The sequence below is a fragment of the Pteropus medius genome, unplaced genomic scaffold (genome assembly GCF_902729225.1).
Source record: "Pteropus medius unplaced genomic scaffold, Ma_sr-lr_union100, whole genome shotgun sequence".
Taxonomy (NCBI): Eukaryota; Metazoa; Chordata; class Mammalia; order Chiroptera; family Pteropodidae; genus Pteropus; species Pteropus medius.
This window is the reverse complement of record NW_024342645.1, coordinates 933,432-956,165: the sequence shown is the minus strand read 5'-3', so window position 1 is coordinate 956,165 and position 22,734 is coordinate 933,432. Positions and strand designations below refer to the sequence as shown.

Sequence of the window (22,734 nt, the reverse complement as noted above, 5' to 3'; positions counted from 1 at the left end):
GGGATGTTCTCAGCCACTGCCTGTGCCTTTAAGGACTGCCGTCCTGTGCCACGGTCTTGACCTCAGCATCCTCAGCTGAGTTGGATTAAGGGACCATTTCATGCCTTTGCAAATTCCTTCTGGTTGCTGTCCCTTCCCCCACACAGAGGCAGAGTAGCCAGTAGCCTGAACCAGTCTGCCAAGGGTGGCCTGCAAGTTGGTCTAGCCTATTCCCTCAGGTGGGGGAGGGAGGCTTGGGCTGTCACAAGGACTCCAGAAAGCCATGCAGAGCCTTGAGCCATGAAGAACTGCTCAGATGTCATCCTGTGTGTGGAGGCGACAGAGCTGAGCAAGGTAAGGGTCACACAGAACCACTCTCCCAAGACCCAGCTGCCTGCCTAGGGCTGACCGTGCCCAGTGGACACACCTGCCAGGTAATGCTGCCACTTGCCCTCAGCCTTCAAGTTTCTCCCTTTCAGACTGAATTCTGCAACCCTACTTTCGAGCCTGAATTGGGGCAACCTTGCTCTCCACCGGCCTTTCGGGAAGATGCCAGCTGCAGCATCCAAGCTCCCTGGCATGGTAACCATCTCTGGGGCTGACTGGGGGTAGGACTGAGAAGCCCAGGAGCTGAGGGCACTGTGAGGGATGACTGAGGGAAGTTGGCTCTGAAAATCCCACCCCACCTGCCCTCAGGTCGGCGTACTCGAGGGCTGCAGCCAGACTGCCATTTCTCCTGGCTGTGTGTCCTCCTGCTGGCCAGCCTTCTGCTCCTGCTGCTGGGGCTGCTGGTGGCCATCATCCTGGCCCGTAAGTATCCAGGCTCTCCTTGGGAGAAGGGCTTTAGAACAAGAATCCATGAGCTATACTAGCTGTCCCTCCAGGCATCCAGCTCTTCTGAACCCTACTCCTTCATCTTCCTGCCTCCAGAGTTGCAGGCTGCACCCCCTTCTGGGGCCTCCTATGATCCACTGCCTGCCCGAGGCCTCGCCACCACTGGCACCACCTCTACCACCACTACCACAACCTCTGAGGCAAGTGAAACCCCTAAAGGGCAGCAGGAGGCAGGCATGAACCCCACACCCCAGCCCAGTGAGTACTAAGGGCAGACCTTCCTGAAGAAGGGCCCAAGATGGCAGGAGGAAGGGGGGCCAGGAAGATGCACACTGGAAAAAAGGGTCTCTCTCTTTTTGACCTCTGAATTCTAACCCCCATCTCTGCAGCCTGTGGGGGCCTCCTTCCTGGACCAAGGGGCTTCTTCAGCAGCCCCAACTACCCAGACCCTTACCCACCCAATGCCCACTGCGTGTGGCACATCCAAGTGGCCACAGACCATGCAATACAGCTCAAGATCGAAGCTCTCAGCTTGGAGAGTGTGGCCTCCTGTCTTTTTGATCGCTTGGAAATCTCCCCTGAGCCTGAAGGCCCCCTCCTCAGGTGGGTCCCATTGTCCCCAGGAGGTCTCACTCCTGTCCCAAACCACTATCTGGAGGGCAGAGCCAGGGAGCTGCAGTGGGAAAGGCCTGACTGGGAGGAAATTGAGAGATCTGACCTCTGAGTCTGGCTCCGCTACCACCTTGCTGTATGACTTTGGGAAAGTCACTTCCTCTCTCTGACCATGGTTTCCAAAACTGTAAAATGGAGCCCCAACCTCCTTCCCCATGAATAAATGCTGCAAGGATGGATGTGCAGGTGCTAGGAAGGTCAGAGCTCCCTGGGAAATGAAAGGAGGTTTTTTGACCATATTGTCACAAGTTCGGGGTTTAAGGAAGGAGGACAACAGGGCCCAGGCAGGCTCTATTCTGGCTGGCCCTGTGTTCTGAGCCTCCATCACCCCCAATCTGGCTTCTTGCAGAGTGTGTGGGAGAGTGCCTCCCCCAACACTCAACACCAATGCCAGCCACCTCCAAGTGGCCTTCGTCTCTGACAGTAGTGTGGAAGGATTTGGTTTCCATGCCTGGTACCAGGCAGTGGCTCCTGGGCATGGTGAGTGTTTTCCAACCGTGTCCCCAGCTACCTGTCAATGGTCCACTTCTCTCCCCTCCGGCCACTCCCAGCACTGTCAAAAGAGGTAGAGACTCTGACTTGTTTCTTAATCCAGATGTCCCCTGCCCCCTGCCCCAGGGAGCTGTGCCCATGATGAGTTCTCCTGTGACCAGCTCATCTGCCTGCTACCTGACTCAGTGTGTGATGGTTTTGCCAACTGTGCTGACAGCAGTGACGAGACCAACTGCAGTGCCCAGTTCTCAGGTATGGGTCCCACCAGCCCTGGGGGGCGAGGGGGACTGACTTCAGGCATCTGATCCAGCTTCAGGCTGGGTTCCCCAGTTCTGGCTCAGCCCCAAACCTGCCTAGTGATTCTTCTGGCCCAGAACTTGTTTCCCTATGAGCATGGCCAAAACTTTCCTCTGCAGTCACTGCCAGCCCTGTTGGGCAAAGGTACAGACCCTGGCCAACTCATGAGCCCATTCTTCTCTCTACAGGATGTGGAGGGAACCTGACTGGGCTCCAAGGCACTTTCTCTGCTCCTGGCTACCTGCAGGAGTATTTTCACCAACAGGTAACCCAGTACTCCATGAGGATGGCAGTGTGGCATCCACGTGTTAGTGTGATTGGAAACAGCATAGTAGACACTGCCTTATACTTGAGAAGGTCAGAGATCAAGCAGGCAGGAAGGAAACATTAGTAAGTGCCTACTACATACCAAGATGTTCCCGTGCTCGGTGAACTGATCTGAGACCAGACAAGTTAAAATGCCCTTCCTGTATGAAAAAGTGCCTATGATGAGAGCTAGGTGGGCAGTGCCCACCCACTCCCTGCCTAGCCTGCAACAGGGAGGAAGCCCTTCTGGTGCTCAGCCTGGATGCCCAGAAGGAACTATGAATGACACCATCTGTGCCCTCCCACAGCTTTGCACCTGGCATATCTCAGTGCCTGCTGGACATGGCATAGAACTACAGTTCCACAACTTCAGCCTGGAAGCTCAGGATGAGTGCAAGTTTGACTATGTGGAGGTGTATGAGACCAGCAACTCAGGGGCCCTCAGCCTCCTGGGCAGGTATCTGCAGAACCTGCTGATCAACTCCATCCTCCATAATCTGACAGTAATGACTTCCTACAAATTAGCCCAACTTATTCCTTCGCTTCAGTTACTTCAAGCCAGAGGTCTCTTCACTTCATCCTAAAGAAGGCTTGTCCTTTCTTACCACAAAGCCTTTGCTCCTTATATCACCCTTCTTCAGGACACCCTTTCCCAGTCCCTCCTTCTCCCAGTTCTCCCACCAGCAGATCCATTTTCACTTCCCTCAGGAACACTACCTGATTTTTCCCATCTCAAAGTGGCTCGAGTTCAAGCAGTTTAATACTCTGTCTACTGAATATAAGTGTCTTCCTCACTAGACCCTAAGTTCCATGACACAGCGCCTGTGCCTCCCATCCCCCTCTGGCATTGCTCAGAGCGCCCAGCTCTGAGTGAGACCTGTGGGAGGCCTCAGTGCACGACCACCAGCCAAGGGGCCCCACGCCCAGGACTGTTCTCTGCTTTGGGCAGGTTTTGCGGAGCAGAGCCGCCCCCTCGCCTCATCTCCTCATACCACCAACTGGCTGTGCTCTTTAGGACAGATCGTGGCATCAACAGCAGGGGTTTCTCAGCCACCTACCAAGCCCTCAATGCCACAGAGAGTAGGTGCCTTTGGGTGAATGGGTGTAGGCAGTAGAGGAGTCTCCAGGAAAACGAGGAAGGGCTCCAGACCCTGATCAGGGCACTGTGAAGGCAGTGGAGGGGGGAGAAGGGGGAAGGACAGGCATGTCCAGGGCACTGCCATCCCCCCTGTGCCTACAGACCCCTGTGGACCCAGAGAGTCCTCCTGCCGGGATGGAGGGTGTGAGAATCTGCAGTGGATGTGTGACACATGGAGAGACTGCACAAATAGCAGTGATGACAAGTGCAGCAGGCCCTTGTTCCCACCCCCAGGTGAGAAGCCTGCCTCAGGGACCCGTGGGCAGGGCCTGGCAGGCCTGAGCAGGCTGGGTGCCCATTCACATCATATTTCATAACAGCTATCCCTATCCTCCCTGACGAGGGGGGTTCACTACCCTGATTCGTCAGAGTCCTGGTGGTGGCAATGGTACTTAGTGTCACTCCCAAGGTAAATGGGAATCTGGGAATGGATTGTTGAGCCTTCAAGTACCAGTCCAGCCTTGTCACACAGAGAGAGAGAGCTCCTCTCCATAGCCCACCTCAAAGATGAAGGTGAGATCAGGGGAGTTCTTTCTAGATGCTGAGTGGTCTCTGCCAATGCTGGTGCCTCATGCTCCCTGAGATCCAAGAGGTGCCTGTATGATGCCCAGGGCTGGTCAACAATGCTTGATGAAGGCTCTCGAGGATGACAGAATCCTCGACGTGTGTAAAGCATTTCTCCATTTTATCTCCTTTGATTCTCACAACAACCCCCTTCTGACCAATATATAGTGATTGATTGACTTGCCCCCAGTTACACAATGAGTGGTCCCCACAGTGATCCTCCCCTCCCACCCCTGCAGAGCTGGCCTGTGAGCCCATCCAAGTAGAGATGTGCATCGGGCTGAGCTACAATACTACGGCCTTTCCCAACATCTGGGTGGGCATGGCCACCCAGGAGGAAGTGGTGGAGATCCTCAGAAGTTACAAGGTGCTCTGAGCAGAGATAAGGAGGGACTGCCAGGAAGGGGAGGGCGCCTGAAGAGCAGGTGCCTGAGGGCTGATCTCCTTCCACAGAGCCTGACAAGTCTGCCCTGCTATCAGAACTTCCGGAGGCTCCTCTGCGGGCTGCTGGTGCCCCACTGCACCCCACTAGGCAGTGTCCTTCCCCCTTGTCGCTCCGTCTGCCAGGACGCAGAGCGTCAATGCCAGTCGGGCCTGGCATTACTGGGCACCCCTTGGCCCTTCAATTGCAACAGGCTGCCTGAGGCACTAGGCCTGGAAGCTTGTGCCCAGCCCTGACTCTGAAGTGGGCCCCTGCCCTCTCCCTGTGCATCCTCCCTTGCTAATCAGGGCAGGCGGGAGGGGGCGGGGACAAAAGAAGGGGGACCAGCATGGGATTCTGCCCATCCTCTCTGGGGCCTTCCAGGGAGGGGAGGAGAAGTCCTCAATTGAGCTAATGAGACCCTCTCACTCTCCCAGCTCCTTCTCTGTCCCTTTATGGCCCCAGCAGCTGGCCTGTCTCCTCAATCTGGACTGCTTCCCACCCAAGCCTCTGACACCCATTTCCTATCTTCCGTCTTCCCCCTTTCCATCTGCATTTCCAGGTTCTTCATTACCCACTTTTTGACTTTTTCATTTATTCAATAAAGAGTTTTGAGTACCTAGAAATGTGGCAGGCCCAGTTCTAAGTCCTGGGGGGTCCATCTGCCTCTAGAACTCTCCAACCTCAGTTCTCAGCTTATATTTCTCCTGGGAGGGAGTCTTGTCCTTGGTCTCTGTCGCTGCACTCTCTCTCCTTCCAGCTCCCTGGAGCAGCTGGTGCCCCGAGTGTCGTCTCACGGTTCTGCCTCTGTGTGGGGCTCAAGTCTCTCTCCCCATCCTCCCTCTCCCAAAGTTTGGCCGGCCGCCGGGCGACACCACGAGTTATTTCCCTATTTCTCGTCCCGGAGTTCTTGGCCCCTGAACAACTGGTTTCCTCTTGGAGTCTGGGAGGAGCAGAGCGGAGCCTGCAGAGAACGAACCAGGGCCAGGGGGACCGCTAGGGAAGGTGGTGCCAGGCTGGAGAGCGGCGCAGGGGAGGGCGGAGGGGTCAACTGGAGGGTCCACAGTAGCAAGCGCCCCGAAGGAGGTCAAAGAAAGTGCAAGCGGCAGGGAGCCAGGAGGGGGTGAGTCTGGTGGAGGAGGAATGGGGATGGGGGAGGGGACTGTGGGAAAAACTGGGCGCAGGCCGGGCTGGTGGGGGAGGGGCCGGCCTTCCCTTCGCTCTCCGTTTTCCTCTCAGAGTTCTCGGGTCTCAGGGCGCCCCATTATTTGTTCCTTCACGGCCGCTCAACCCCAGGGGCATGGCAGTGGGTTGGGGACCAACTCGGCCGCGCTGGGGTCGGGGGCGAGACAGGTCCCGGGATTCTGGAACCCGACTCCTGCCCTGCCTGGCCCACAGACTACGAAAGGATCCCGGCGTTCCAGCTCCCGGTGCCAGCGCAATGAGGCCGCTCCTCGCCCTGCTGCTCCTGGGCCTGGCGGCCGGCTCGCCCCCTCTGGACGACAACAAGATCCCCAGCCTATGCCCGGGGCACCCCGGCCTTCCAGGCACGCCAGGCCATCATGGCAGCCAGGGCCTGCCTGGCCGCGACGGCCGCGACGGCCGCGATGGCGTGCCTGGGGCTCCGGGAGAAAAAGGCGAGGGCGGGAGGCCGGGTAAGAAGGCCACAGGGACGTCGGAGCTGGCGCGGCCCCTGCTACAGCTCTGCGGGGCCCGAGGGCCGGTGGCTTGGGATTCCCGCCAGGGGGCGCCGCTCCCGTCCCGCCCATTCCCGCTCTGCCCCGGGAGGGGACAGGAGTGACTCAGCCGGCGGGGCCAGAACTCCTGGGGCCTTTTTTTTACTAGCCCTGCAGGACACGGGGACGAGGGGGGGGGACCCTGGTGCACCGGGAAGCACTAGCCGGGGAGGTGGCGGCTGGGGAGTTAGAGAGGAGGGAGAGGCTTCTTAGTGTTGCTCTCCGCGCACCCCGCTGCGGGCGGACCGGCTGCTACACTCACCTGAACCGCTCCCCTTACCCCCGCAGGACTACCGGGACCCCGTGGGGAGCCTGGGCCGCGAGGAGAAGCGGGCCCCGTAGGGGCGACCGGGCCTGCGGGGGAGTGCTCGGTGCCTCCACGCTCCGCCTTCAGTGCCAAGCGCTCGGAGAGCCGGGTGCCTCCACCATCGGACGCGCCCCTTCCCTTCGACCGGGTGCTGGTGAACGAGCAGGGTCATTACGACGCCGCCACTGGCAAGTTTACCTGCCAGGTGCCCGGGGTCTACTACTTCGCGGTCCACGCCACTGTCTACCGGGCTAGCCTGCAATTCGATCTGGTCAAGAATGGCGAGTCCATCGCCTCTTTCTTCCAGTTTTTTGGGGGGTGGCCCAAGCCAGCCTCGCTCTCTGGGGGCGCCATGGTGAGGCTAGAGCCCGAGGACCAGGTGTGGGTGCAGGTGGGTGTGGGTGATTACATTGGCATCTATGCCAGCATTAAGACGGACAGCACCTTCTCTGGATTTCTGGTATATTCTGACTGGCACAGCTCCCCTGTCTTCGCTTGATGCCCACTGGAAAGTGACTTCACACTCTCTCCCTTGAAGGGGAGGAGGGTGTGACACTGATAGCCACATCATCCAGGAAGGCTGGCCCCCCTGGAATGTTGTAAATGATTGGTGGCCTGTCCGTACTGCTGCTGGCAGGGAATAGGGACAGAGGCTGTCTGAGATCAGGACTAGCAGCATGGGGCACTGGCTGGATTTCTGCCCAAGACCAAAGGAGCGCTCTGTGCTGGCAGGTGTGAGTCATCTGACTTAGGACCCCAAGTTGGAGTGCTCTTCCTGGTTGTTTCTCTGGGTCCTACCTTTTTCCTCCTGCTCCTGTCCTTTTTTTTTTTTTTTTTTTTTAAGATTATTCAATAAATCTTTAAAACCCTCCTATTGGCTCAGCCTTTCTTCCTGAGTGGTGGGGATGCCCTGATTTGAGGGTGGGGGGAAGATGGAGGAGAGTGAAGAGAGGACTCTTGGGCTGGAGGAGCTAAGGGGCAGAAGATACAGGAAGCAGGCCCAGGTGAATGAGAGGTTGCTCCACAGAGCTAACTCTCAGTTGTGTAGGTTGTGAACAGGAGTGCCTGACTGAGGAGGGTGCCCTCCTGATGTGGGACTCTGGCCACTTTTTTCTAACTCAGAGATGTCATACAAACTAGGTAGGGACTACCTTTACCACACACACCCCTGCCCTGATCAACAAAAAGGAGCCAAGGGTTTTCATTCATGACCACCTGGGTTCCCAGAGATAAGTCGTTCCTCAGATGACCACAAGAGGACGCCCCAGGCCCAGAATGCAGCAATGAACCTGGGTGGCTTCCGCTCTTGACTGGGGTGATTAGGGGTAAGAAGGGTATCAAGGTTTGCCAATAAAATTCCGGATGCGGGTGGAAGAAAAGGAGATTCTCTGCTTTCAGCTCAGGAAGTTTATCTTCTCTCATAAAATGTTTATCCTCACATTAAACAGAGACTTTTAGGAGCCAAGGCTCCCCTTGCTCAGCTCCCTCTCCAGAATTGGGGGAAGGGAAGAAAAAGCCCTCCCTCAGGCCTCCCAACTCCAAGGAGGATGTGGGAACTCTCCCCCTGTATACTGAGCATAGCCTGGGTGGGCTGCACCACCAAACCTGAGACTAGCCACAAAGCTGCTTCAAGGATCCCCTCCTCCAACCTTCAAGAGTCCTGTCCCACCCCCCAATCCACTAACAAACCATGGCTAATGCCAAGCCCACAATAGCTTGGCCTCTCCACTCAAGAGAAAGTGCAGAGGCCTCTCAGTTCCCTCCTGGCCTACCCCTTTTCCTCCTCCCCTTCCCCTTACAGAAAGCTGCCCCTGGCGTTATATTCCTAGATTTAACATACAACTATAGGGGAGTGTTCCCCCCACAACCTTGCTGGTCATGAAGGTAGATATGACCAATGGGGACTGAGCTGGAGTAAGTAAGCTAGAGACAGGCCCCAGGAATACTGAGCTCCGCCAGGGGGTCCCATAGCCATACTCTAGCCCATCACAACACCACTCTATGCCAAGAGACAGGTACCAGCTCCTTCAGGGATCAGAGGTGACTGAGCTCCAGACAGCAGGAACTCCAAGTTCCCTCCTAGGAACAGTGACACTTGAGAAAAAGCTAGGAAGGATGACTCAAGGGATGAGAAAGTTCGCACTCCTCTCTACTAGGGCTTAATTTTGGCAAAAATAGAAAAGATAGAGAGGACTTTCCAAAAGCCATGTGTGTGAGGCCACAAATTGGAGGGGATGAAAGTTAATCCAGCCACACCTGGCATGGGCTCCCCGCCAAGGCACCGTATTCTCACCCTATCTTCTCTCTTTCCCCACACACCGCACTTGTGACTCCAGGACTGAAGGACTCTGCCCTAATGTCAGTTACCCTGACCAACTGCTCACCCTTGCAAGGATGCACAGAGTCTGTCAGAGCTGTCAACAGAACTTTATTCATTGGAAACTGGGCCAGAGAGACCCCTCAGGGAACTGCATGCTCCTAGGCCCTGTCCCCTACTGTTTGGACTCTATTGAAATGTGTACAGTCTGCCCTCCCCAATGCCAGGGAGAAACAAATAGAAGGGGAATGCCAGTTTTCTCTATGATGTGGGGAATGAAAGGAATATAAGTAGTTATCTCCCCTGAGGCTCCTAGTGGAGCTGGGGTGCCAGAGAGTACATGGTCCCAAAGCCAAGTGCAGACACCACCCACCTCTCAAAGGTTAAACTCTTGATTCTAGCTGTTGGATCAGGTTGGAAAGGAACCTGATAAGATCACGACAAGCAGAAGTGGTAGCTCTAAGGGCACCTGAGAGATAGTACCCCCAAAACCTACCAGGCACAGGAGCTCTGGCTGAAAGTGAAGGTTCAAAATCATTCCAAGGCCCAAGGTGCCAAAATACCCAAATGACACTGATGTGTTGTGGCTGCAGAAGCTGGGGAGCCAGAGGGGAGTGGGAGAGGAAAGGACTTGCAAATCCCCAACAGAAAAACTAGAAGCACAGACAGGGAGCCCCAGAGGTGGCATCTGGATAGGCCCTGGCAAGCTGGAGGTGAGTCCACAGCAAACAGTCCCAGGGTCTTGCATAGTGACACACTCACCACCCTCAGCATTGCAGAGATCCACTGGGTAAAGAGAAGCTGTTATCCTGTCCCCACCCAGGTCACAGTCTTCCAGAGTATCCCATTGCAATGTCCTGGATGTATGGCTTGGAGGCTTGGCATGAAAGCCATGGAGGCAGGACAGGATTCACGCCAGGACTTCGGAGATCAGGTGTTAATGTTGTCCTAGCACAGGAAGCTGTGTAAAGCATGGAGCTAGAGAGGTGGGCAGGCAGGGAGTTTTCAGAGGTAGACATTGAGGGTCTGCAGAATGCCCCGACGGCAGAGTGGGCAGTTGCGGTGGTAGATGGGATGGCGCATTAGGATTTCAGTGCAGGCCTGGCACAGGCACAGGTGCCGACAGGGCAGAAGCAGCACAGTCTTACTCTGGTCCTGGCAAATGACACACTTCTTCCGCTCCTCTTGCTCCTTCAGCAACTTCCACGGGTCTTGCCCAGCTATAGGCTCCTCCTCATTGAGCCTCTCCCGGCCCCGGGAAGCTGTCGCTCTGGCCATCCTGATTTCCTCTTCCTCAGCCTCTGATCTGGGCCCTGCTTCAGGAAGAGTGTCCTGTCGCCAGGTCCTGGCTGAGGATATCCTTCTAGAGCCACTTTGAGGGGCCCCAGGGGCCCCTCCCCGGTTTGGCCAACTCGCCAGCTGCAGGCTGCGGCTCCACACTCGGCGCCAGGCCTCCAAGCCCAGTGCTAGGTGAGATAGCCGCACAACATCCTCTCGGAGCCGGTGGTAGGATGGACGGGCATGGAGCTGACTGAGGACCCGGGTGGCCAACCTCATGGTGAGGTCAGGGTGCAACATAGTCACCGTCACTGCCAGCACGCAAGCCAGCAGCACCAGGCCGGTGAGATTGACGAGCACAAAGCTGGCCAGAAGGCGGGCAGCTGAGGCCAGGAGCTCCAATACTAGTTGGCAGGGGGTCCAGAGGAGGATGGCCATGGCGACAGCACTACTGGAAATGTGAGCTAGGAAGGCAGCCATAACATCTGTCATCCTCCACAGTGGCCCCATCACTGCATCCCAAAGGGCCAGCACCAGGGAGAAGAGATTCTGAGTGCCAATGAGGAAGATGTTGACCAGGCTGTTGATCACGTAGGCCACCAGGCTCATAGCAATGGCACAGATGTCACAGGCCTGGCGTAGCAAAGCATGGCCACTGGAGACCACATTGAGGACACCTCGGTGCAGTATATCCCGGCTCCTCAGTGCCCCATGAGAGGCTAGATGCCCCAGGAGCTTCAGGCTCTCTAGGCCAGAGCAACAACTGTACAGCAGGGTACACAAGGCCTGCAAGCCGCCAAAGGTGAACCGGACCAAGGCTTCAATAAAGGCCAGAAGTGAAAGCAGGACTCCACGGCCCAAGTGCAGAAGACTAGTCAGTACCGTGTGTGGCAGGTTGTAGATGAAGGCCAGGAGCCAGGCCAGGGAAGCCAGGAGGGAGGACACCAGCAGGAAGTTGAGGTCCAACACCAAGGTCAGCACGTCCAGCACCAGGCCCACACCATTCACCACCAGGTACACAGCCTCCATGATAGGGCTATAGAGGAAGTCTGGCTCCTGGTTGAGAGGGGTGTCAAGATTGCCAATACTTGGGGGATGGATGGGGGTTATTTTGAAAGGGGCATGAGCAGTCTCCAATCCAGGGAGAGAATCAAAAATCTGAGAAAGTAGGTTAGAGGCAAGTGGCGGCTCAGTGGAAGGAACGGGGGCCAGGTGCTGGTCCAGTAGTCCCGGTTTTGAAGGCGGGCTGTTTGGGAGAGAAGAGGCCAAACATCTCTAAAGTGGAGGTGAGCCCGAGCTGGAGGAGAGACTTCAGCTTTGGGGGCCTGATGGTGGTGTACCACGACAGGCAATGAGTCAGATGGAGAGCAGACCAGGAACGGATGGGATTGGACCGGGCCGGGGCCGGGTGGGGGCGGCGTAGGCTGGGCGCGGGCTCGCGGTCCAGCTACGCAGGTGCCCCTGTCCCCGCCCGGCCCCCGTCCTCTGGGCTCGCGGGGCTCGGCGCCCAAGGGGGAAGTGGAAAGGGAGTCAACCTCAGCAAGCCCCAGGTGCGGCCTCCACTCCGCTGGGCGCCGCCATCTTGCGTGCGAAGGGGTGGGGGCAGAGGGTGACAAGGAGGGACGGACGACGAACACCGGCCAATCGGCGAGGGCCAACTGCAAGAAACCTCGAACATTCATTGGTTTGTTTGAACGGCGCCCAAACTTATTTACTTTCCAAAGAGGCGGTGGAGATAGTGAAATCTCCGCCCTTTTGAGGAGGTTATTGGTCAGCGGACAGACCGAGGCGGAATATGCCCTCCTAGACCCGCCCCCGAAAAGAGCAGGACTTTGGGCTAAATATGGGCGATATTCTTTCTCTTGGCCTCCAGGAGTGATCCTTTTAGATGCAGATTGGCGATCACTGTCTCTGAGCTGGGACTGCACCGTCTCTGCATCCTTCTCAGACTCTCCGCCTCGTCCTCCTCTATCCATTAATTTATTCTCTCATTTATTGAGCTCATACAAATGTACTGGGGATACAAAAAAAAGTGTTTAAGACGGGGTCCGCTATCAAGCAGTTCACAAGGGGAAACATTGTTACAGGGGATTCCCAAGATACTATTCCAAACTGTTTCCTCAAGCTCCATCAGGTTTTCTCAGCATCCTCAGATGTTGAGAAAAGGCCACAGACAGGAAATAGCTCACTCTCCTACCGCAGTCCCTATTAGTTTACTTGAACAGTAGTTATGTATCTATTCTATGGCCTCGGTGCCTCAAGAAGTTGTCCTCTTCTTTCATATTCAAGTAATATTTAAAATGTATTTGAGACCCATTCCAAAATACATTGTGAAGCTTGGTAATCTCTACTACTGCGAAGGATACTTGGGGGCTTATCCTTCCCCTGGTCACCATTGCTTTGATTTCCTGCTTGGAGTGAATTCATCTCCGCTCTGGCCTGGGCTCCTAAAAATATCTGTCCCCCTTCACCCCTTTCTGAACACTGCCTAAATCCTTCATTCCCTAAAGCGCCACCGATACAAAGTCGAGGTGACAAGTGAAAAATTTTGACAAGTGAAAAATTCTGAGATGTTCTAAATTAAATTACAGCATGGGTGAGTGAGAGAGAGACAGGAATTATTATTAACCAGTTAATAGCTGTGGGCCAATTAACAAAAGAGTGATCGCATTCCTGAATGTATGTTGGAGCTTTGAATCAACCTCCAGGCATTCATTAGCAACAACTAGACAACCATTAGATGCCACTTTGTCCTGCATATGCGTAAACTTTCACAACTATTGCCTGTTAACCAATCAAAAGTAGTAAATATTTCTTCCCATCATAGAACTGCCACCGCCTTCACCTTATCCTGCCTTCCTTATCTGTAGCCAATGTAAATTCTATCAAAACAGCTTACATCTTTCTTCTCCAAAACATAATGTATAAAAGCACTCAGCACCTCCAGGACTGCTTATCTTTTCCAACTAGCCATGCTGCTGGTGGTTTAGACTTCATACCCCAAGATCTGGTTCTTTTCTGTCTAGAAATACAGCCTAATAAACCGTTTCTTGGAGTCAAATATGTGGTGACAGAAATAAATCTAACTATGGGTAGTAAACACACAATGTAATATATATATATATATATATATATATATATATATATATATATATAATTAATATATATTATATAATTATATATAATGTAATATATGTATATAATATAGTTATATATGTGTGTACATATATATATGTATATATATATATATATGCCTTACTATTAAATTGTACACCTGAAACTTATTGGATTTTGTTAACCAATGTCACCATAATAAAAAATTTTTTTAAATAAAGAATAAAAAAATAAACTCCTTCTTTTAAAAAGGTTTCCAGCCATGGAAGTTAAGCTGTTTGTTTGTTCGTTTAACAGTATGCAGCAAACCTTTACTGAGACAAGAGGATCTCAATAGTATTTACACTATATTGCAAAGCAAGAACTTCGATTTCTAAAACTCCACGGGTTTTTCCCCTGGTGTCCCCCCAGACTCCAACTTCCCATTTTGTTACAGTATTTGATTTCACAGAAGTCAATTTCTACTGCCAATCCAATCTAAACTCTAACCACAAAATGCTAATCTCTCTAAACAAAGGAAAATAACACAAAGACTTGTTTTAGCCTCCTGCCCAGATCATGGTCTGTTATGGTTATGATTACTGATGTTTTTATTGTCTCCCTTGCATTTTTTTTTTCAATTACAAATCTTGGAGAATATGCTCATCTTCTTTTCAAGATACTTGATCCCACTACCCCTAACATTTCCTCTTCAAAAATCTTAACTCATCCAGTGACAAGTTCTTAATCTATCTTCCTGCAACACTCAACACCAGTGACTACTTCCTCCACCCTTGGCCCCTGGACATTACCCTCTCCTGTTATTCATGACCCCTTCTCTTTACATGATGATTTTTAAATCTGTGTCTTCAGTCTGAATGTCTCTGACAAAGTTCAGGTTTCAACTGCATCCTGAATATAGATGGCTCCTAGATATCTCACTGGAGCTTCAAATTCAATGTGTTCAAAATCAAACTTAATAAATTTGCTGTGCCTGCGCTGTGCACAATTAACCAGCCAACTCTGCATACCAAGAAAGACCTTCTTGGAGCTAGCAGGATCCTGTAAGACAGTATTTCCATTAGTTGGGTACCAAGGCCTCCCCTCTGAGTGATCTAAGTTGTTATTCAGCCGAGACCACCTTGAGTGAGTCACAACCTTTGACTCAGTTGGCAACCCAGCTGTAGGCAGGCAGAAGTTACCTGTAGCCAAAATTCTTGTGACAAATGAATTACTACAAAATATTCTTAAGCTAATAACATAATGGCTGAGAACACCATGTGACTGCAATTCAAGAGAAGTGCTGGGATGGCCTCCTTTGGAGAAGCCAATGTGCTTCCCAGTACCTAAAGGTTGTAAACCACTCCCCTTGAGGTGATCATGGAAACAGTTTAATTTTGATTCAAGCAGTATCTCTACTAACTTAATAATGTTTCTTTCTCCTCCAGGACTGGATTTCAGATAAAAGCTGGTTCAAACCCACAGTTGCCAAAGCAGGGGTCATCATCTATTTGGAAGCTGGGGAAGAAAAACTAGAGAGGGTTGATGGAAAGAACTGACACCAACTGACCTTAAAGAGAAAGTTCAAATTGTTTAGTAGTGTGAGTCCCAGTGATTGAGAAGAAAATAAATCAGATCATGAGAAAACCGAATGCCTGGAGATGCTATCCTTGCAGAATTCTATAATTGAAGATGTAGTGGGATGAACTTAAGCCCTCAGGCCTCTGCCCCCAGCGGGGCCTAATGGAGCAACAACAGGTTTCTGCTGTTATGCTAACTGCAGGACATTTTTATTCTGCTAGGTGAGAGAAGCTAGATGAAACTAGAAGGGGTTTTTAGAGGTTGTGGGAGCTTGAGGATTAAGAGATGGAATAAAACTATGAAAGACTGTCTAATTCAGGAGTTTTATTTTGTAATATTGTGTGTACTATAACCCTCCCCCCCGCCCTTCATCTTCTCATCAAGCATTCAGTAAAATCTATGTTACTGCCATGGTTTTAGAGTTGGATTCCCCCTCCCCTCCTTTTTGATTTAATTTTGTTTTTTAATTATGTATTTACAGGGTCTCAAAATCAAAACTATATTAAAAGGTACATTCATAGAAGGTTTACTTTCATCCTGCCCCCTCTACCCTGTTCCTTCTCACTACCACCCAAGGGCCTCACAAATCACAAACATCCCCCCCAAAAAATGTTTTCTTCAGTCAATTCAGACCCAAGGCTTCACTGGTATAGCAGAACCCACAACCCTAAACATCAGCTAGTAATAACTGTTCAGGCCCAGAGAGGTACCTCACCACATCTCATAACCCACGTCCTGAAAATATGAGGCAACTCTGTCCGTCCGAATACCATGAAGATCTGTGGTTTATGCGAAATGGATTCGAGCAGTTGAACCCCTTAGTTAAGAAAAGAAATACATTATTTAACTAGTCAAATCCTCTTGCTTTTCTTCCTGTTCCAGTTGTTGTTCTGGAAGTACTTGAAAATTAATGCAGTAGTTGCAATAGTGGCTGAGAAATATTTGCATTATTAATTCATATTTTAAAAATTTTGTATATATGTAAGTCAAAATAAAACAAGCATACATGTTTAATTGCTTTTAGCCCTTTTTTGACTTAAGGAAAGGACTGGAGAAAAAAAGCAACTTACACTTTTAGGCATTTAAAAGATTACTGAAGACAAGTCCATGATAACAGGGCTCACATGGTTAGTAAACATAAAGTTGAACAAGCCAGAATTTTCACCAAAAATTCAGAAGCTTTTTTTGTGCCATGTATCCTATATGGCACACAGTTGAACTTGTTACTATACCTGACCTCGATTGTGCTGATCACAATGGCATTCTTTGGAAAATGAAAAAATTATATACAATATTTTCTGAATCTGCTCAAAGATAAAACATCTTGAAAAAACACATTTGACCTCACAACCGCTCTTGGCCACGTGATGGAAACACTGGCTAAATGCTGCTAAAACAAGTAGACTTAATTTAGACAAGATATAAAAAGAACTTGAAAAGTTAAGCAAAACAATGGAAGATTCTCAAATAAAGAGCAAATCGTGGTCTCAAGTACAAAATTCAGTTTCTCTTGAATATGCACTACCCACAGATATTTGAGATATCTGTTGCTTATTATTAATAACATTGACAAACACTTAACAAAAAAATCTAAATTTGACTACTTTTGTTTGTTTATTTTAAAGTTGATGAACCAATATTGATACATTATCATTAGTAACTGTAGTCCATAGTTTACATTAGGGTTCACTCTTTGTGTTGTACATCTTATGAGTTTTGACAAATGTATAATGCCATATATCTACCATTTATATCATATGAAATATTTTCATTGCCCTAAAATCCCCTGTGCTCCACCTATTTATCATTTTCCTCCTCTTGACCCCATTTCTGCCCCAACTCCCAGCTCCTGGACATCACTGACATTTTTACTATCTCCATAGTTTTGCCTTTTCCATAATATCATATCATTGGAGTCACACAGTGCAGTGCATAGCCTTTTCTCATCCAAGTACTAACCAGGCCCCACCCTGCTTAGCTTTCAAGATCAGACAAGATCTGGCGCGTTCAGGGCAGTATGGCCATAGACAGTATGTAGCCCTTTCAAATTAGGTTTTTCACTTAGCAATGTGCATTTAGGGTTCCTCCATGTCTTTTTGTGACTTGATAGCTCACTTCTTTTTATCCCTGAACAATATCCTATCATATAGATGTACCTACCAGTTCGTTTGTCCATTCACTTATTGAAGAACATCTTGGTTGCTTCCAAGTTTTGGGAATTATGAATAAAGCTACTATAAACATCCATAAGAAGGTTTTTGTGTAGACACAAGTCTTCAACTCATTTGGGTAAATACCAAGGAGAACAATTGTTTGATCATATGGTACAGGTATGTTTATAAGAAACTGCTATACAATCTTCCAAAGTGGCTGTACCATTTTATATTTCCACTAGTGATGAATTAGAGCTCCTGTTGCTCCACATCCTCTCCAGCATTTGGTGTTGTCAGTGTTTTGAATTTTAACCATTCTAATAGGTGTAGTATCTCGTCGTTTTAATTTGCAATTCCTCAGTGACAAATGATGCTGGCATCTTTTCATTTGGGTATTTATTGCCATCTATAGATCTTCTTTGATGGGGTGTTTGATCAAGGTCTTTGGTGCATTTTTTAACTGGACTGTTTATTTTCTTATCATTGGGTTTTAAGTGTTCTTTGAACACCGTAAATTTCTTTATCAGATACATGTTTTGCAATATTTTCTCCAGGCTATGGCTTGTCTTTTCAGTCTTTTAACAGTGTCTTTCACAGAACAGAAGTTTTTAATTTTTTCTTTCATGGATCATGCCGAAAGTCATTGCCAAACCCGAAATCATTTAAATTTTCTCCTATGCCATCTAGAAGTTTTATAGTTTTACATTTTACACATACATCTATGAGACTGAGTTAATTTTTGTGATGTCCGTGTAATGTCCGTGTCTAGATTTTGTATGTGACTGTACACTAGTTGTTTTACTTTCAAAAGGATTAAATAATTCTTTTTAAATTTTTAAATATTTTCTAAGTCTAAAAAAGCTTCATTTTAATACTCTATAAGGAAACCGAGCTTGATAGTACACTCTGTTGGCAAGGCTCTGGGAAAACAGGCACTCTCATACATTTGCTAGTAGGAAAGCAAAAATGTTACCGCCCCAACCGAGAGGAGTTTGGCAACATCTACAATATCTGCATATGCATTATTACAAAGCTGCAGTAATCAAGACAGCGTGGTACTGGCATAAAGACAGATATTCATAAAGACCTGTGGATAGAATAGAGAGCCCAGAAATAAGCTCTCACATATATGGTCAAATGATCTTTAACAAGGGTGCCAGAACCACTCAATGAGGAAAAGACAGTCTCTTCAACAAATAGTGTTAGAAAAACTGGATATCCACATGCAAAGCATGAATTTAACACTTATCTTATACCATGTACAAAAATTAACTGAAAATGGAATACAGATCTAAATGTAAGAAACAAAATTATCAAATTCCTAGAAGAAAACAGGAGAAACTCCATGACATTGTATTTGACAATGATTTCTTCAATGTGACACCAAAAGTACAAGCAACAAAAGAAAAAATAGACAAATGGGACTGCATCAAACTTGGAGGCTTTCGTGCATCATGCAACACAATCGACAGAGTAGGGGAGGCACCTACAGAGTGGGGAAAAGTATTTGCAGATGGTGTATCTAATGAGGGTTGGTGTCTGAAATGTGTGGAGATCTCCTACAACTCAACCAGAGGATATCAAATAGCCCTATTGGGGGATGTATAGAGGACTTCAATGGACATTTCTCCAAGGATGATGTGCATTTGGCCAGCAGGCATATGAGGGTGGTGCTCAGCATCTCCAGTCATCAGAGAGGCCAAGGCGGGATGGTTACTATCAAGGAAATAGCAGGTGTTGGCAAGAAGTGGAGAGATGAGACCTATTACACTCTGGTTGTGGGAATACAGAGTGATGCAGCTGCTATAGAAAACAGTATGAAGTTTCCTCAAAAAATTAAAAATAGAACTACCACATAATTCAGCATTCTACTTCTGGATATATATCCAACAGAATTGAAAGCAGGGTATCAAAGAGATATTTGCATAGCCATGTTCATAGCAGCACTATTCACAATAGCCAAGAAGTAGAAGCAACCCAAGTGTCCACTGACAGATAAATGGATAAACAAAATGTGGTATATCCATATAATGGAATATTATTTGGCCATAAAAACAAATGAAATTCTGATACATGCTACAACATGGATGAAAGCTGAAAACATTATGTTTAGCTAAAGAAGCCAGTCACAATAAGATAAATAGAATATGATTCTACTCACATGAAGTATCTAAAGTAATCAAATACACAGAAACAGAAGGTAGAATGGTGGTTACTGCGAACTAGAAGGAGAAGGAAAGGAAGGGTTTTGTTTAATAGGTATAGAGCTTCTGTTTTGCAACAATGTGAATATACTTAACACTACTGAACTGTACACTTAAAAATGGTTAAGATGGCAAATTTGATATTGTGTTTTTTTACCACAATTTAAAAAATACAACAAAATGAAACAGTCTACATATGCTTTTTTTTACCCTTTGACCCAGCAATTTACTTTTAGGAATTTACTGTTAACTTAAAACAAAATGAAAATTTATTGCAACACTATTTATAATTGCAAAACATTTGAAACTTATCTGAAAGTCCATAGGAGATTGGTGGACAAAACTATGGTAGGTAAATCCAGTGGAGTACAATACAACTGTTAAAAGAAAAAAAGAATAAGGAAGCTCTCTATAGTATAGGGTGATTTCCAGTTTACACTGTTATGTGAAAAAAAGAAAAGTGCAAAATATTAAATACAGCATGGTACCTTTTGTGTAAGAAAGAAGATAATTAAGAAAACATTGAAAAAAATTAAAACAAAGGAAGGTTAAACCAGAAATATAATAAAATGAATTATCTACAAGGGGCAGGAGTGGAGGGAAGGGGTGGGAGGGATAGGAGAAGGAGTACCACTTCCTTGAGTATGCTTTTTTGTGTGAGTTTGACTTTTGGAACCACGCTAATGCTCTACACATTTTAAAAATTAAATTAAATCAACAAAAATAACCAAAAAATAACCAAAACTGAATGCAAACAGAAATAAATGAACCCAACTATATTTCATATGAATAATGTAAGCACACAGAAAACAGGGAAGTAAGTACTATATGTCCTGGGGGAAGGAAAGTCCTCTTGAACTATTTTTGTTAGCTTTGTTTTTCATAGTGGTATAAGCGTAGCAATATTAAAATATTGTTGGGAGCCAGAATATTTTCTTTGGAAGGAAGACAGAAATAGGGAATGCAGGAAAGCAAGGTAGAACTCCATGGAGCTGGATTAGAATTGGAAGTTATCAGTATGAACTCGTGTTTTCTAATACGTATATAGTACACATTAGATATTAGATATATTAGATATCTAGTATTTTAGACGTATATTATATATATGATATATACATTTTCCCCTAACTCTGTCCACTGAAAGGGCATAGATGCAATGATATCCCAGTACCAATGAGCATACCTAGTGCCCAGATCTTAGTTTCTAACTACCATTCCCCACAAAAAGGAACTACAGTTCCTTGGGAAAAAGGTTGGTTACAGAGCTGGGGCAAAGAAGCTAATAGATGAACTTGGAACATCTTGTTGTGCCAGAAAGAAAGAAAGTAGCACCAAAATTTATGAGGGTAGGCATTGCCAAAGGACACAGGAGCCAGCTCAAAGATAGCCAAATCTGGGTTAATTTTAGCATCAAAATAAATAAGGACAGTAATGGAATAAAATCCATCCAATAAAATAGGAATCCATGAGTCCAAACTACTAATAAAAAGATACAGATAAACAAATAAGTGAGAAGGGAGGGCTCTTCCTTAGAGTTGAATGCTAAGTGACACACATGGAAGGAGTCTGGAAGTAGAAAATCACCATTTTAAAACCATCATAGTAAAAATCGTTTCAGGCCGGAACCATCAAGGGGTGCTAGGGTACATATTCCTTATGTAGTATTCCAGCTTAGGGTGCATAATCATCATTTCGGCACAAGGATACAGCAGACAAATCCAAACTGACAAACAAGAAAGACAAAGTCTGAGAAACTGTTGCAGATTAAAGGAGAGCAATGAGACCTGAGGACTAAATGCAACAGAGAATTCCGGAATGCATTCTGTAGTATAGGGGAAAACGAATGCTGTGATAAATGTTAGTGGAAGTCCTGTCAAACTGGAAGGTGAATTAAGATTAGAAATGCTTTGTATTAGTTTAAATCTTTTCAATTTGATAACTGTACTGTGGCTGTATAGGAAAATAATCTTTTAGGAAATTCTGAAGAATTAAGGCGCCTAGAGACATGATGCACACAAACTACTATCACGATTCATAAGAAAATGATTATACATATGTACACACACATATCAGATAAAATGTTCAAAAATTTTCAAATGTATTTAAAAATTTAATTTAGAGAGAGAGAAAATTTAAAAAGCAAAAAGCGTGACAAAATGTTAATAATCCGTGACTCTAGGTAAAGAATATACAAGGACCCTATATTATCCTTGCACCTTTTCTGAATGTTTGAAATTATTTCAAAATAGAATTAAATATATACATATGGAAATTAAAACAAGAACATAAAAATGTTTGCATGACCATAAAGAAAAAGATTCACACACAGATAATTCCCAAACTAATTTCTATAGTGAGTATCCTCTGGCCATGATTAAGTTACAGTCTCAATTGAAGAGAGAGTTGAAGAAATGTAGCAACATATTGCTCTTTGGGGTTTTCTTTATAATACCTCAGCATTAAAGAACTTGAAAAAAGTAAACTTAAGGAACACCAAATGGCTCTACATACTGCTTTAAGAGATGGTGAAAATTACAATATAAATGATAAAGATTTGTATAATGAAAAAATATTTTCTGGGACAATATATTTATTATACGTAACTTCTTTACAATGTTTGAACATGATATATAAAATTTATGATTCAATTCCGAATCTAAGTATTGCTTTTAAAAATATTAGTAATAATTTCAGTGTGGGGTAAAGTTTCTCCAAATTGAAACTAAGTTTTTAAACATCTAAGAAAAACAATAACTCAAGAAAGGTCAATTAATTTAGCATTACTGGCAATAGAATATGCATTATCAGAAAATTTTTATTATAACAATATAATTAGAGACTGTGCTGAAATTAAAGTAAAAAAATTAATTTAATGAAATACATATGTAACAGTTTATGGATTGTGCATAACATTATTATCTATCCAAACAGTGCTGACGCATCATGAGAACACTCAGGTGTGTGCAATAATAATTAAGTTAATTTATCTTGGATATTTTGTTGACTTTAAGTCATACAAAAATCATAGCTTTACATATTTTTTAATTTTGTCATTAGAAAGTATATTTGTCAAAGTAAGAGGATATAGCGTATTTAACAGTTAGCTTTCAAATAATTCAAGTATTTCGACATATGAGGTGAGCCTTCATTTGTATTCTGACCTGGCCACACAAATATTAAGGGTGGCTTATTCCTGCCATCTCTCTTTAGGTAATTATTTTTTATTTGATTTTGGTCCTTTCATTTTTTTTTCTACTTGAAAGTACAAGTAGAGACATATAATATATAAAATGTTCATCCATTCTCATACAAGAGGTAGCATTCTATATATACAGTGTTCTATATTTAGCTTTTTAATTTAA

General features: G+C 46.9%; 3 protein-coding genes across 4 annotated transcripts; 2 read left to right on the top strand and 1 right to left on the bottom strand.

Moving 5' to 3' along the window:
- The first annotated feature begins 127 nt into the window (after positions 1-127).
- On the top strand, positions 128-5,273 carry MFRP (membrane frizzled-related protein). The gene is made up of 13 exons (XM_039866637.1): positions 128-333; positions 459-561; positions 676-789; positions 910-1,071; positions 1,203-1,416; positions 1,835-1,965; positions 2,104-2,229; positions 2,463-2,539; positions 2,889-3,037; positions 3,530-3,660; positions 3,821-3,952; positions 4,522-4,649; positions 4,736-5,273. The coding sequence occupies exons 1-13, from the start codon at positions 280-282 to the stop codon at positions 4,958-4,960; spliced, it is 1,746 nt and encodes a 581-aa protein (XP_039722571.1). The 5' UTR covers positions 128-279; the 3' UTR covers positions 4,961-5,273.
- A 331-nt stretch (positions 5,274-5,604) lies between these two features.
- Positions 5,605-7,592, top strand: C1QTNF5 (C1q and TNF related 5). 2 transcript variants are annotated; one of them, XM_039866650.1, is made up of 3 exons: positions 5,605-5,826; positions 6,101-6,358; positions 6,728-7,592. In XM_039866650.1, the coding sequence occupies exons 2-3, from the start codon at positions 6,145-6,147 to the stop codon at positions 7,243-7,245; spliced, it is 732 nt and encodes a 243-aa protein (XP_039722584.1). In that variant the 5' UTR covers positions 5,605-5,826; positions 6,101-6,144; the 3' UTR covers positions 7,246-7,592. The 2 variants fall into 2 exon arrangements, with proteins under 2 accessions (XP_039722584.1, XP_039722583.1); XM_039866649.1 differs by lacking the exon at positions 5,605-5,826 and having other exon boundaries at positions 5,837-6,358.
- A 1,560-nt stretch (positions 7,593-9,152) lies between these two features.
- On the bottom strand, positions 9,153-11,950 carry RNF26 (ring finger protein 26). The gene has a single exon (XM_039866648.1). It carries the CDS (start codon positions 11,368-11,370, stop codon positions 10,069-10,071), a length of 1,302 nt encoding a protein of 433 aa, XP_039722582.1. The 5' UTR covers positions 11,371-11,950; the 3' UTR covers positions 9,153-10,068.
- Positions 11,951-22,734: the final 10,784 nt, after the last annotated feature.

Coding starts and splice junctions, on each gene's coding strand:
- RNF26 (XM_039866648.1), bottom strand. CDS start 11,370: ATGGAGGCTGTGTACCTGGTGGTGAATGGTGTGGGCCTGGTGCTGGAC.
- MFRP (XM_039866637.1), top strand. CDS start 280: ATGAAGAACTGCTCAGATGTCATCCTGTGTGTGGAGGCGACAGAGCTG. Junction 562..675: donor CATCCAAGCTCCCTGGCATG/GTAACCATCTCT, acceptor ACCTGCCCTCAG/GTCGGCGTACTCGAGGGCTG. Junction 2,540..2,888: donor AGGAGTATTTTCACCAACAG/GTAACCCAGTAC, acceptor GCCCTCCCACAG/CTTTGCACCTGGCATATCTC.
- C1QTNF5 (XM_039866649.1), top strand. CDS start 6,004: ATGGCAGTGGGTTGGGGACCAACTCGGCCGCGCTGGGGTCGGGGGCGA. Junction 6,359..6,727: donor AGGCGAGGGCGGGAGGCCGG/GTAAGAAGGCCA, acceptor TTACCCCCGCAG/GACTACCGGGACCCCGTGGG.